This window comes from Lepisosteus oculatus, chromosome 11, assembly GCF_040954835.1.
Source record: "Lepisosteus oculatus isolate fLepOcu1 chromosome 11, fLepOcu1.hap2, whole genome shotgun sequence".
NCBI lineage: Eukaryota > Metazoa > Chordata > Actinopteri > Semionotiformes > Lepisosteidae > Lepisosteus > Lepisosteus oculatus.
Genome location: NC_090706.1, coordinates 9597787 through 9612100, shown reverse-complemented (window position 1 = coordinate 9612100; position 14314 = coordinate 9597787). Strand labels below are relative to the sequence as shown.

The window sequence follows — 14314 nt, the reverse complement described above, 5'->3', positions numbered from 1 at the left end:
AAATTGTAATATTCCCTTCCATAGGCGATGACCCACTAAATATTCTTTTAACATTTTCTGTGTACTCATTTTCCTATTGTCCTCAGAAATTAAATATATCTATATATGCTGACTTGGGTTTCTGGCCTCTCTTTTGAATCTAGACAAGAGAAATTAATTTTAGGAAGGGCGAAGGATCCTTTGGAGTATATACTAAGCTACATTTTAATTTTATCCTAGATATTTCTCCAACACAATCATACACTTCTTATGCTGTGTGATAGAAACCCCAGAGTATGTCAAACTGAGAAAAAGAAACGGCTCCAGTACAATACCAACAAAACACATCCTGTTGCATTTCGCTTTGAGAAGGTTAATAGGTTAATATGTATTATGACTACCAGGGTGCACATGTTTAAGCTAACACAGCTGTTTAACTCAGCTGAAACTGGGATCCCCCAGTGAGAATAATGGTTCTGAAATGAAGGCTTGGCCCAACATGCTACAGAAGAGTGCACTTCCCTGTTTTGAGAAGCCATGACAGCAGATATTAAGAGTGCGAACTCTGACCTGTGATGCCACCGCCCCCTCGGGACTGCAGTGTGGCGGAGGGGTATGACGACAGGGCTCCGAAAGGTGTTGCCGCGGGGACGGTCGTGCCGGAGAAGTTGTTGAAGTCGGGGATTCGGCTGAAGTTGCTCTGCTGGCTCTGATTCGTTGGATCGGGGCCGTAGCGTGGGTTAGAGGCCTGTGGGTTCCCATCAGCCACCACTCCCTGGGCCTTGGAGGAGGCCTTCTCTTTGCAGTGCACACAGCCCATTCTCGACTCTGCGCCAGAAGACAACGAGCACAGCACTGAGTCGCCCGCAGAACACCTGACACAATACCGACGCAAAGCCGAAAATCATTTCAGATGTGCTTTAAAAAAACGTCGACCTTGTTTCCAATCAGATTTATGCCCACACTGAAATGTTCATCCACATTGCAATGGTTGAAAATGGTTTGAAAAAAAAATGAAACAAGAGGGGCCTTCTGAGTGGTAAAACAGGCTAAATTACTCAAATGCAAGTAGGGATATCTTATCAATGTATTGCCACGTCACCCAAACTACTGTGGCCAAAACTCTTCAAGTAGCAGCACACAATTGACTGAACACAACTGAGGGTCAGGAGGGAATAGTCAACTAGGCTTAGCTCTGAAAACACAGTGAGTTTTGTGGCATTACAGATTGACATATGGCTTTATATGTTAAATAACTGTACTATTAACAGTAAATGATGTGCATAAGACATGATACATAATCAGACTTTTATCTGCAGGATGTCTAAAGCTCCTGTTTTAATGCAACATGTCTATTTTACTGCTGTGATCCTCAATCTGCCCAGAGCTCTGTACAGGCTGTCCTCTGCCCAGCTCTCTCACTAACAGTGACCACCTGAAGCTGTTCCATTCTATTGATTTGAACAACTTGCTTTTATTTTTCTTCAGCCCTAATGGGACTTCCTTTTCTTTTTTTGTGTTTCAGAGTATCTGTTCATCTCTCAAAGAGCACTAGCTAAAAATATCACGAGACTTCTCTGAAATTCAGCCACACACTGGTTGTTCATTTTTCATGCTTGAACATATTCACTCTTCTTGCTGCTACAAAGAATCCCATAGAACCAATTCTTTCAGGCTTTAAATTTTATGTTTATTTTTTTTGTAATGTTTATATGTACTGTTTGTATGTATTTTCTAAGTCTATGCACATATAAAACACAGCTGTTGGAGGAAAAATACATTACTGAGAAATCAGACAAAGTATTATCGTATCAAGGCAGATATCAGCTGCATAAGCAGACAGATATATACAGATCTACGTATAACATATCTGTATGTACGCAAAAGCTTTTTTACCCTTCTTTTAAAAAAAATTAAATATGAGACAACGTATCTGCCTGAATGTTTAAAATCACTAAGAAAAATAAAATGAGTACAATTACACAGAGACTGTGAGATAATTTTAAATTATTATTGAAAGAAAGTGCTGTTTCAACCATACTTTCTATATTTCAGTCAACAGCTTTACAGCACATTCTTCAAAGCTGGGACAAGGCCCTCGTGTTTGACAGCTAAACAACTCCCAGATTTCTCTAGTAATGCGTCTGTCAGCACCTCCCCAGCACACAGCCCCAGGATGCTGTGAGAGAGTGCTGCTCCTGCCAGCTATTGTTCTCAGCTCCCTGCACAGGGAGCCCGACTGTTCTGGAGCCCTGGGGTTCTGCTCCATCCCAGCAGCTGTGCTCGAACAGAGAGAGATTTTTACTTCCAGAATGCATTCAGGGCAGGTGTCTGTGCAGCTTCAGAATGAAACATCAGGAACAGTCTTCGCCGAGCTCAACACTGATGCCAAAATATGGAGTAATGGATTATCCAGGCACCAGTGCCTGTTTTTCTGTACTCTTTGATAAAAGTATATATTTACCTATTCCTGTATCTATTCACAATCGTTTTGTGAAATTCACAAAACAAGACTGTGGCACTCACCACACTCGAGCCATGCGTTTTACCTGGCTAAATGAAAATGGGGTTAACGGTGAGCTGTCATTTCCGGGCCAAGTTTAAACTGTAAGGGCAGACTGCACCAAAGAGCATTAAAATAAACCTGGGCTGCAGCTAATGCTGGGATCCTGTTTAAACAACCAATAGAAATCTAAACCCCAGTATCAGCTTTCATTTACTATTGTCATTTTGTTTGTACCCCAGCTCTGCCATTCCCAACTTCACACTATTTTTCTCTTGTTGTTTACTGTAGCTTCAGGCAACACTGCTATGAAACTGAAGAAATTATTTATGCTTTGGAGGTCACGTATTCTGAAGCAAACCTACCAACCTACTGCTGTCCCCAAGCCCTCTGCATTGTGACTCTGTGTTTCCTTTTTTATACAAAACAATACCACGACCATCTTGTAGCCTTTTGCTGTGAACTCACAGTTAATCCTCACAGATCTGTCATAGCACAAAAACTGGCCTTTTAGCGTTATGGATAAGTAAGGAGGAACAAATGATGTTAATGATGAGAATCAACGATAATGACTGATAATGACTTCAATGAGATTTGACTGGTAAATGTGATGGATTAGATATTACAATACTTCTTATCAGATGCTGCAGTACAGTTTGCCTTGAGGTGCTGTGATCACGTTTTTGAAAACTTTGTTCATTGTGAAGTAAAGATGACAAATGACAAACAATTTCTGGACTCCTACTGGGCCATATTTATAACAGGTTGTTAAAATTGTAATATTCACTAGTGCAGGCCTTTAGAAAAATTGCTGATGCTTATACTGTACTTATATTCTAACTCTTCATTGTCACAAATGTCTAAGACGTTTGCACAAGTGTGTATATAGTTATTGACATCCTTTTGACTTTTACACACAGTTTGTACAGTATAATGAATATTTCTACTTGTACAGCACATTGTATGTATACATGATTGCAACATTATTTCTATGCCTTTCAAATCCAAAATCTGAAACCAGAATCCCAAACTGAAACCATTGTATCTAGGCTTTTTTTATCCTCAATAATATTATAATTAAAAAGCTAGTAATTTGTTAACACTCCAAGAGAGGACATCATACTTACACCTGTATTTAAATACAATAAATAAATGGTGCAACGTGATTTGTATCGCGGATCAAGAGTGATTGTAGATTAAATATATTTATCCTTATATATGATTTAAAGATCATCCTCAGTTAAATTTGATTTTGTGTCTAAGCCTTACAGGAGAAAATCGGCCTTAAATACAGTCCATTATTTTGTAGTAACTCCTATATGCACTGCGCTCAGGATAAATTAAGGTTAGCCCCAGTCATTACCACGATGCAGTCCATTTAGCTAACACCATTAGCATGTACATGGTCCTGCCCTTTCCCTAGAGCTCCCTGTGTAAGAGGCCCCAGCCTTCAGCCTCCTCTCCTAGTCTCTGACTCACACTGGCCCCTGGGACACTGACAGAACTGCCCTTCCCTTGGCTCTCCCACCCCCCTGCCTGCCCTGGCCAAAATATACCTCATTTCCCCTTGGAAATCACACCATTCACAGCCCCAGCTCGTAACTAGCAACAACAGCTACAGGAGAGTCGGGGGGGAAGGATTTCTGAGGCCTTGGATTTAGGCCTATAAAACAGTGTGTGCTTCTAGATTAGCATGGGGCAGGTGGGCAGAGAGGCAAGGGTATCACAGCTGAGGGACTTTGAAGGGTTGTGAGGATAACCTGTCAAAGTTTCAAAAGGCAGGATGAAATACTCTCTCTCAAAGAGAGAAGAAAATGTATTTATTCCTCATTGAATAATGACGCTAGGCCTCATTCATACAGTGACAAATCAAACCAAATCCATGAAGACTGACAGTATTTTCAGTTAATGCAGAAGTCATTATTCCTAACGAAACAAAAAATGTTGCTGATGAGGTCTAAACCAAACGATTTAGACCACAGGCTTCATGATTAAAAATACTGCAAAGCATAAATAGTTCTGTTCTTTGTTAAAAAACGTTGATCAAAATAATTCTCAAGATTCATTATGTAAAAAATACACACAGCTCATGTGAGAATAGCCTGACCGAAACTAAGATCTATATACAGAGACAGAAACAAGGAAATATTAAACTTGCACAATCAGGAATCTTCCTCCAATTCATCTCAATATGACAATTACAACAAAAGTGTGATTAGAACCAAACATTTCCCTAGTCCTAGAAAACACATCTAAGATACTGAAACTTTTTAAAGAAACATTCAGTATTCGTCTGTTGGGATTTTTGCTGTGAAAACTTTTATCAGCAAGTCGTATTGTACAAAGAAAATCTTAAGCATAAGCATATTTCTAAGATATGCTTTTTAATAACATACATTTTAAATTTGTTATAATGCTCTTTAAAGGCCAGAATGATTTAGAAAAATGATCTGTAGACCTATGTGTATTAATTAAATATATGGAACAATAAATTATGTTGGATAATTTTCTACGCTGAGTGAATGCTACAATGCTGTGCTAAAAACATCTGTGTGACCAAGTGTAATCTTCCTCTAACATTTCTCTGCCAAGCTGTCCTCATTCTGCTTAAATCAGGAGGAACCATGGTCTTACCAAGTGTTCAATTATATTGATCTTGTAATATGAATAATTAACTCTTTCGTTGCTTTCAGTTCCTAAACTTATTGAAGGTTGGCTCTAAGCTGTTGAATTTCAGATCTAACTTACAATGTTGAACTTTCGTTTTGAAACATAAACTTGCAAAAGTTCTAATCAAGCGGCGTGCTAGTTCAATGAAGCATTTAATTAAGTCAAGAGCTGTAAAATCTGTAACAAGAAAAACAGCATGTACTGTATGTGAGTCCTCAGGACCAGAGCTCAGGATCACTGGTCTCAAGCTTCTCCTGCTACATTACGATGACTCTAAATCAGGGGTCTGCAACTGTAGTCCAGGAGAGCTGCTGTCAAACAGGTTTGCAGGTTAACTTTTAACAAGCACTTAATGCTTTATATTTTATATGTGTTACAATGTGTTACAATGTGAAGAACTTTTAAAGATTTTTTAACAATAATCTAAAAGGACTAGACATAAATCTAGCCTTCAAGGATATTAATGAAATCTGTTGTCTTTCCTGTATTTAAAATATCTTCCTAACCATGAAACATTGATAGCAAGATGCAAGAATGTCTGTTCTCACTGCAGTTTTTTATGTGTTCGAAGGCTTAGTACACTAAAAACTGACATTGCCTCCTATGCTATCTTGAATGATTACTACATTTAAGACATCTGAAATGAAGCCTTAATTGAGCTAATGAGTTGCTTGATTGGAACAATTGCAAGTTTTGTTCTACAGGAGGCTGTCTATGAACTATTCCATTTTGGTTTTAGAGCTGAAAGTTCAAATTAAAACTATTATAAGTCATTTACGGGTTCAAATGTGTAACATATTTTGGCGGGAAGAAAAACCAGGTTTATGGACCTCCAGGAATAGGATTGGGGACTCTGGTATTGACACTGACAGTTCTATGCCAAGGCCTTAAAAAACATAAAGTAATGGTTATCACCAGGCCTCTATGGTACATTTGATAGTATTAAAATGTTTTAACAGCTTTGACAACAAATAAACATGAGAATCCACAGAGCCCCAGCAGCATCATTCTGAAGGGCTTGCCAGCCATGGATCATACAGCGGTTCTATCGGGACTTAAGAAGTGTGGATACTGTACAAGTGACATCAGTTTCAGGAGAGGGTCGCTGAGGCCAGGCAGTGATCTGTGAGTGACCTCATTGATTTGGACCAGGCGAATGGAAAGTAGGTGTTGAAACCCAGGCTTGGCTCAGCCTGAAGATCTGAGGACACCATAATTCCTGTAGTCTACTCCATTGCCTCACATGTGGCAGAGTGGTGTGTTACTTGAAGCGGGGCATTGCAAATCGAGGAAACAAAATGCATGCAAAAAGAGCATGAAAACTCATGCTGCCATAACTTAAAAAAACAATTCTCTTCAACTTCTCTTCAATTCTCTTCAAAACAGTGTTTTTCATGTTATCTATTTTTAAAGCGTAGCAGAATTTCTAGCAGCACTTCTGTCTTGGCTGTTGACACGGTACAATGTAACCTCAATGTAACTTCTTGTGTGCTGTGTTCCAATCAGCTTAGATTTGTTTGCTTCACTGAATTAACTTTCTCAATGAGTATAGACACCGTTATACAAATATCTTTGATTTTTTGCAGCATAGGGCTCTTTCACTCAGTATTTTTTCTTTATACAAAATCAGTTCTATGGCGACTTTATACTGAAAAAACTAATCTGTTTTTTCTGCAGTCCGGAAGGTTTATTTGGTAGACTGTCCTTGAACAGCTGCTGATACAGTACAATATAAGCATGTATCCTCTTGTCTGTTGTGTTTCAGTCAGCAGAGCTTTGTGCTACAGGATTTGGGAAAGACCTGCTTCCTCTCTGAGCATCAGTGCAACTGAGGAACCCTTGAGCCTTGCACAGTGAACACCCACACCCCCACTGTGGTATGTGACACTGGCAGGAAAGCCCCTGTAGTGCCCAGCGCCTCCACACTGACCTACTTCTCCTCTACATGATCTACACTAAAGGACATGCTCGGGGAGTAGTGCTGGGAGCTGTTGGCATGATTGTCTTCATTTATTTCAGAATCAACCGTGCTCTCTTCATTGAAACAACATTCTCACTGAGATATAGACACTGTTATGCAAAATTCTTAGATATTTCGCATTGTTCAACTCTTTAACTCAGTATTTTTTCCTTATTTATGCAGAGGCAATTAAGGCAATCTTACACTGCAATTTAAGTCAGATTGCTACAGTATCATAAATAACTGTGTGTGCATTTGTGTCAGTGTACAGAGAGGATGAAGAAATCCATTTCTAATTCCATATAATTTCCTATGGCCTCCATCACTTTCATATTATGATTCTGTGGTGGCCATTCAACCACGTTTATAATACCAGCATAAGCTTGGCTTTCAGATAACTCTTGACTGTATCTGGCATGGTTACCTCAGTGTAGATCAAATTGATCACATTAAGAACAGTCCAGTATTTGGCAAATTACATGTACTATACATACCAGGCAGGCCAGTAATAATTGGCGGTACTGGAAAATAGCAGGCAAGGGTTATAAAGAAAAATACCTATACTTTTCATAAACACCTACTTGAAATCACACTATTTTAACAATGGGCTTCTAGTTGTGCTGAAATTGTAAATTGCTACAGAAGAAATATTAGTAACGATTATAGCTAGTTTGTTTAAAGCCTTATGATAAAGCCCCTGTAGAGATGCCTATTATGTTATTACGAACTGATACAACCACAATCAGTCAGTTCACCTAACACTTATTTTGACGGTAGGGCACAGCTACAATATACTTCGTACAGCTCTTTTTTAACATAGCATTAAAAAAAGAGAACATGTTACAAAGAACCGAAATGCTTCCCTTTTAGGAAGTTCTTCTGCGACTGAAGCAAGAGGGATCCACTGGGTTATACCACGCCGAAGTAGCCAAGACTTACCAGGTACGCAACTCTTCAGATCACCTGTTCCATAGCACTGCTCTGTTCATCAGCACCTGCTGGAAGACCACAGACACGAGAGGGGGAGCTCAGTGAGGGGCCATTGAACCCTGTGCAGCAGCAGAATCAGCACACCCTGCCTGTCATGCTGAGGGGAGAGAGCTCTCTGCCTCTGGTTCCCTTTTTTCTTCCTGTCGCTCACAGGGGCCGGAAGCACTCTTGCGGCACAAGCACTGTCTCCCTTCCCCAGGGGTTAGGCAACTACTCTTACGGAACACAGAGCTTCAGAACTGCAGGGTGGGGAAAAGATTTGCAACCTAAAATAACACATTACTGGAAAAAATACCAGAACTGCATCCTGTCATAAATGACTGAGCTACGTTTTTTTTTAATGTGAGTGTAAATTTAAAAAATTGTTCTTTAGTTACTGAGGAGATACTATAGAATGGACACTATCATGAAATCCTTGCTGTCAGCTTTTCTCAAGTGCAGTAAGTTTATTTAAACTGACTAGCAGGCTGGATAAAGTCTCTCAAAAGGCTGAGTGACTGAGAGAAGCAAAGTCATGATTTTTGTTTTGTTAAGTGACGCAAAACCACAGGACTAGCCCTGGAAGTGACTCTAACACACTTGTACTAGTAAACTATCCCCACCCCCTAGTTAAAGCTGGTATTCGCTTATAAGAGGGCCAGCTAAGATGGTGACAAGCATGCACTCTGGGGACTGACACCCAGAACTCCGAGATCATTGCTTACAGAGTCCTAACGAATACTCTACGTCGCAGGGTGATTACATACAGGTTTCCTAGGACTCAGAGACAGGTTCGAATTTTAAAAAGAATGACTATTTTAAATTACACCTTTGCTAAATTGTAAAATCTTGTTTGTATATTTCAGTACAGAAATAATAATAACTCAAACTGATTTTTTTCATTGTACACAGTCAGCAATTCAGTATTCAGTATTATGTGACTATTTCACTTCACTTGTGAACAAATTTTTATTCAGCTCTTTTTACGAACAAATTGTACATAAAACTCAGTTCACACCGACTCTCCTGAACAAAGTATCTCTTCATTTCATCTGAGGAACAGAAAATTACCTATCAGAAAGTTTAAGTTTATAAGTTTACTGCACAGTAATTAAGTACAAGTATTTATTTCATTGAAGGCACGCTTCTCATTTTCCAAATTACTTTTGAGTTCAAGGTCAACTTTAAAATCCTGTCTTATCTCAAGGCGTCCCAACGAATTGGAGAACCAAGTAAAATAGCTCCATAACTCACTGTACCTTTACACTACGATACTATACCCACTGAGGGAAAAGAAACTGGCCATGTGCCATTATTCCACCACAACATGTCCACTTTTTCTGGGGCCACACTGCTCAGGGCTTCCAAACCCTTGGGCTCAGAAAATAAAGCCAAGGGACTGGCAGAAAGCAACAGCCAACACTTTCAGAGAAGATCTTGCTAACATTGTCACATACCGCCATTTGCATCTCAAAACAGTCACAATTCAGATGTTGCAAACAACAACCACAAGCTCACACATTCATTATGAGAAGCCATGAAAGCAGAAGCTGAAAGACATGCAGGATGAGCACTTACAGCATTTATCCTTAAAGAGATTTTCAGATGAAAAGAAAATGTTTGTGAACTTAGGGTCACATTTATACACAATATTAAATACCATAATTTATGTAACAGGATCCCCATTGGTTTCGTTATACCTCCATTTTGAATGATAAACAAATGTATCTGAATTAACTGCATCTCAAATCAACTTTATCCTGATCTTCAGCACTGACTTGCCAATTATACACACTTCTGAAACAGATCCCAGCAGACTAATTCTCTCAATGATAAAAAACAACAAAAATCATTATTGCTCCAACAATAACTGGCCAAACTGCAATTTAGATAATTTTCTCCTACATCTGCTTTTCTGCTGACAGAAGTCATGCACCAGAGGTAAATTAAGCAAAGAGCCCCTAAGAGTGCATAAACCATCTAATGGATCTCTTGCAAGTGCTTAGACATCAAGATCTATGATCTCAGCAGCTAAAAGCTATAGTTAAGCGACTGAGATCAACGCACTTCAGAATACAGCAAATATAGGTATTTTTACAGAGTAATCTGTAAAGAAAACTAATAGGTGTATGCTCACTCCTGTTTCAAAGCCACCAAATGTATTGGGCACAAAAAAGACAGAAGTGATGTACCAGTCCGCCCCTGGTAAGCCCCATCAGAAACCCCGCATCACAGTAATGGGATCGACACTCAATATCATAGATAGCTTCACCTATCTGGGCGGTAATCTATCCAGACATGTGAACATAGATGAAGAAATTAACTGCTAAGGCCAGCAGTGCGTTTGGAAGGTTGCGAGCCAACGTCTGGGAACTTAGAGGTATTAGCCTCAACACAAAGCTGAAAATCTACCAGGCTATAGTACTTCCAACGTCACTTTATACATGCGAAACATGGACCATCTACAGCAGACACGTCACTTTGAATCACTTCCAGATGACATGCCTACGCAAACTGCTGAAAATCAGGTGCCATGATAAGATCCCTGACACTGTTCTCGCCCGCACAGGTCTGCACAGCATTCACACCCTGCTGCATAAGACTCACACCACATGGGCCGGACATGTCCTACGCATGGACGATGAGCATCTTCCCAAGAAGCTCTTGTATGGTGAACTCGCATAGGGAAAGCGCCCAGTTGGGAGACCCTTGATGCGCTTTAAGGACTATAAACCTCCATGAAAAATCTAGGAATCTCCGTCAACATTTGGGAAAGCCTTGCATCTGATCACACATCATAGCGCAGCCAGATCCTCAAAGGAACAGAGGCTGCCGAAAAACGAGGCATAGCCGAGGTCGAAAGTAAGCATGAGACGTGAAAAGCCCGAGCTGTCGGCACCTCCACCACAGCAAACACTGGTCTTATATGCCATATTTGTGGTAAAGACTTCTGTGCATAGATTGGACTCATCAGCCACCTTAGGACACATTTTAAACAATCTTAATAATCTCTTGATAGTCGTGGTCTTCATCAACAACGATGGACGAACATCACACATCTATTCCAGATAACAAACTGCCTGGACGGAAAAACAATTTTTGAACAACTGTGGTGACCTGCTAAACAGCAATTTTTCAATTAATGTGTACTGATTCGGAAGCAAATGTTTTTAACTATGGGCCTCGCTGTCCCATGGCTTAGTGCTCAGCATACAAGACAAGATCAGGGTAATGGTGCCCTCTCAGACAGCTGGCAGGTGGTCTAACCTTCTTGGTCTTTCTTTGGTGTGAGGGGACAGGGCCTGCTGTCTTAGACTGCTTCTTCTGTGTGGTCCGCAGCTTCAACGCAGATTCGTACACCAGGGCCTCACAGCTCACATTAGTTGCTTTACAACCTTTCTGCCATGAGAATTTGCTAATGATCCAAAGAATTATTGCGAAAATGGTAACTGATCTCAAGCATGCAAACAAAAAAACAGCCCGGCCTTACCGCCACAGGCAGTGATAGTTGGGTGCCCACAGGGAAATGGGACACAGCTGGCCGTGCTCTGTGGGGTAAGAGGGGTGGAGTTTAATTCACAACCACAACCAGGAAAACAGAAAAGCTCAAGGGTGTGTCCTTTGCTGGGCTAGCTGTTTCTCGATAGTGATTTTGTGTCTGGGCTTCCCCCAGCCAACTCTGTCCCTGGGGAAACTCAGAAACCAGTCAGCTGATGTCAGCTGGCATCTAAACCAGCAGCCTCAAGGTACATCTACATTGCTCAAAGCTCAACGCAGAGAAGACTGACCCACCTGAGTCTTAACAGTTTACTACACAGGCTACCAGCACAGCTGTGCTGATATCTCCTGCTGCACAGCGGTCCTGTTTTCTTGTACTGTTTCCTGTTTTTACAGACTGCAGAGGTTAGCCTGCTTAATGTAACACAACCACAGCAATATAGCTCCAGAGTTCTAATTTGTACAGTATTATTGCCCTGCATGGATTGCACAGGTATAGGGGACCCAAAGTCATCTTCTTGCATCAAAACCACCAGCCTAGAGCACCACAAAGCTTGTGAATAGCATAGGTTGTCCCATGTAGCATAGCGGATGTCACGCTGAATGTCCTTTCCAGAGGAATGAGCCTTTAGAGCCGAAACAGAGTTATTTAAACTTCAACTCACTCTGACAAAATTCTCAAATTTCCCCCTCCCCTGCAGGCTGTTTACTCTAAAGTTCCCCCTATCTTCCCATCAGGGCTTGGCCAGGAAGCTGGAGCAGGACTGCAGAGTGTTGTGTTTCCTGTTTGCCCTCTGATCTAAACCCTGGCTTCCTGAAGACTGGGAGAGACCAAGGACAGGCAGCACATTTATAGCAGCTGCAGGGTGTGCCTCACCTGCCCCCTCTGCCAGCCCAGGGCAATCCCTACAGTACCTGGGCTTCCCAACTGGAGGAACATATAGCAGAAAGGGACACAACTGACTAGCAGCAGCACAGACTGACCATCAATGCACCTTCCAGCTGAGTCTGCAATGAATATCACAGGCACAATTGGACAGGCATCATTTCATTACTGTGGAGAGGTTGTCCGATTCTGCATTGGTTCCTTCATGCTTTCTGAAAATCCCTGGTTGTGCAAAAGTGTGTCAAAAAAGGAAGTGAGAAACTAAAATAAACTTAATAGAATAGCTTACCAGCTGCTCTATAAAAGCCACTGAACCTTAGAGAGAACAAAAAATATTGTACACAAGCTAACACAACAAAATGAATGTTGTTGCAATCATTACCTTAAATTAAAACACTTTAATTACCACTGCCCAGGGTGAAGGGAGTGTTTAATAAAATCCATGGCAAGTTAGCTAGTTTTTAAAAATTATTACACTTCATACATCATTCAGCCTGGTTTAAGTCACAATGACACACGTCTGCAACTACTATAATAATTAATAACATCAATGAACTGAAGTAATACAGAGAATAGACTGAAGTATTGTGTTGGCTAGTCATTATATACTGAGGGATAGCGGAAAGTGTAACTGGCATTTTTGGTCATTATTTGATTTATAGTCGCAATCAGTAAGTACTCCAGCTTAAAGACAATGTTTTTTCATTCACCCTAACAGCTGTTACAGGGCTCTTTCAGGGCCTATGACATCTTTCTTGGTTTAATTTGACTGACAGTTTCTAATTTAAAATGACCTTCTACCACGTAAAAGAAAGTAAACTGTAAAAGAGTAAAGCAATGTAAAAAGGTACTAAAAAACTGAAATATAAACTAAGTTCGTGGTTATGACAGCTGTCAAATAATGGTGTTTTTTGTACAAGCATGAGTTCCTTACAGCGTCTTCTGAGTGCTACTGTGTAAACTGGACAGTTTTTCATGACGAAACACTGAAAAAAAAAGATCCATTATCTACATTTTTGTGGTGTGGTGCAAAAACACTCTGGTCAATAAGTGCCCACCCCTTTGTGGAACCAAGAGTCAAGCAGACAGCAACGTGCTCAGCTAGTGTTTGACAGTTCTCAGAACTGACCTGCTGACAATAATGTCTCTGAATTGTGGGGTGTTTTCAGCTGTGACTGTGTGAAAACACTTTCATTTCACAGTGACTCCCATTTCCTCTTATGTCTGCTGGTCAGAGAAATGAAGTGAGGACACTGCAATCCACACTTAAAAGCCTACTAAAGGTAATCTTGTTGTGCTTGTAGTACGTGTCCAGACAAACAGAGATCAGTCTGATTAGTAGGAATTATTTCTCTCGTGACAACATGGTTGTCCTTTAAAAGTCTCTTTTCCTGACACAATTTGCTCATTACAATCAGAGGAAACTGCTGAATCGGGAATGCAGCAGTTCTTCGAAAAAATAGAAATTCCAGCTGTCAAGACCCTGGAGGATGTGTGGAACTTGGGCCTTAGAATTGTCTGACATAAATACATTCACACGCACTGAGCAACTTTCTCCTGTCTGTATTTAGAGAAGTTATTTTCCCATTTGAACACGTTATGATTAGCAAGAAACCAGAAAAAGTCGTATTGAAAACCAAACCAGATTAATGCACTGCAGCATGGTTACTTCATAAAATATTCGTGTTTAGTGTTTTTATTTGCGTTTCTTCATTCACATTTAAAAAAAAACAGCCCTTGAAATTATGGGATTTAAGTAAGGCGACCCTCAGTTACGTACAACTGCCCTAGATAATGCTAAATGCATTAAAGATTACGCATGAAAGGATTTTAAACTGTTCTGGATAGC

The 14314-nt window shown here is 40.4% G+C and overlaps 1 protein-coding gene across 8 annotated transcripts in view; it reads right to left on the bottom strand.

Annotated features, from left to right (window-relative positions):
- yrk (Yes-related kinase) overlaps positions 1-14314 on the bottom strand; it is a 63443-nt gene that overhangs the window by 17064 nt on the left and 32065 nt on the right. For 5 of the 8 annotated variants that reach the window (XM_015348753.2, XM_015348752.2, XM_015348755.2 and 2 more), the window contains 2 exons: positions 8052-8110; positions 550-807 (listed from right to left, as the gene is read on the bottom strand). In XM_015348753.2, the coding sequence (XP_015204239.1) occupies positions 550-799 (250 nt within the window). In that variant the 5' untranslated portion in view covers positions 800-807; positions 8052-8110. Of the gene's footprint in view, positions 1-549; positions 808-8051; positions 8111-11571; positions 11591-14314 lie in introns of those variants that run through there. The other 3 variants (XM_069195558.1, XM_069195557.1, XM_015348754.2) reach the window with 2 other exon arrangements.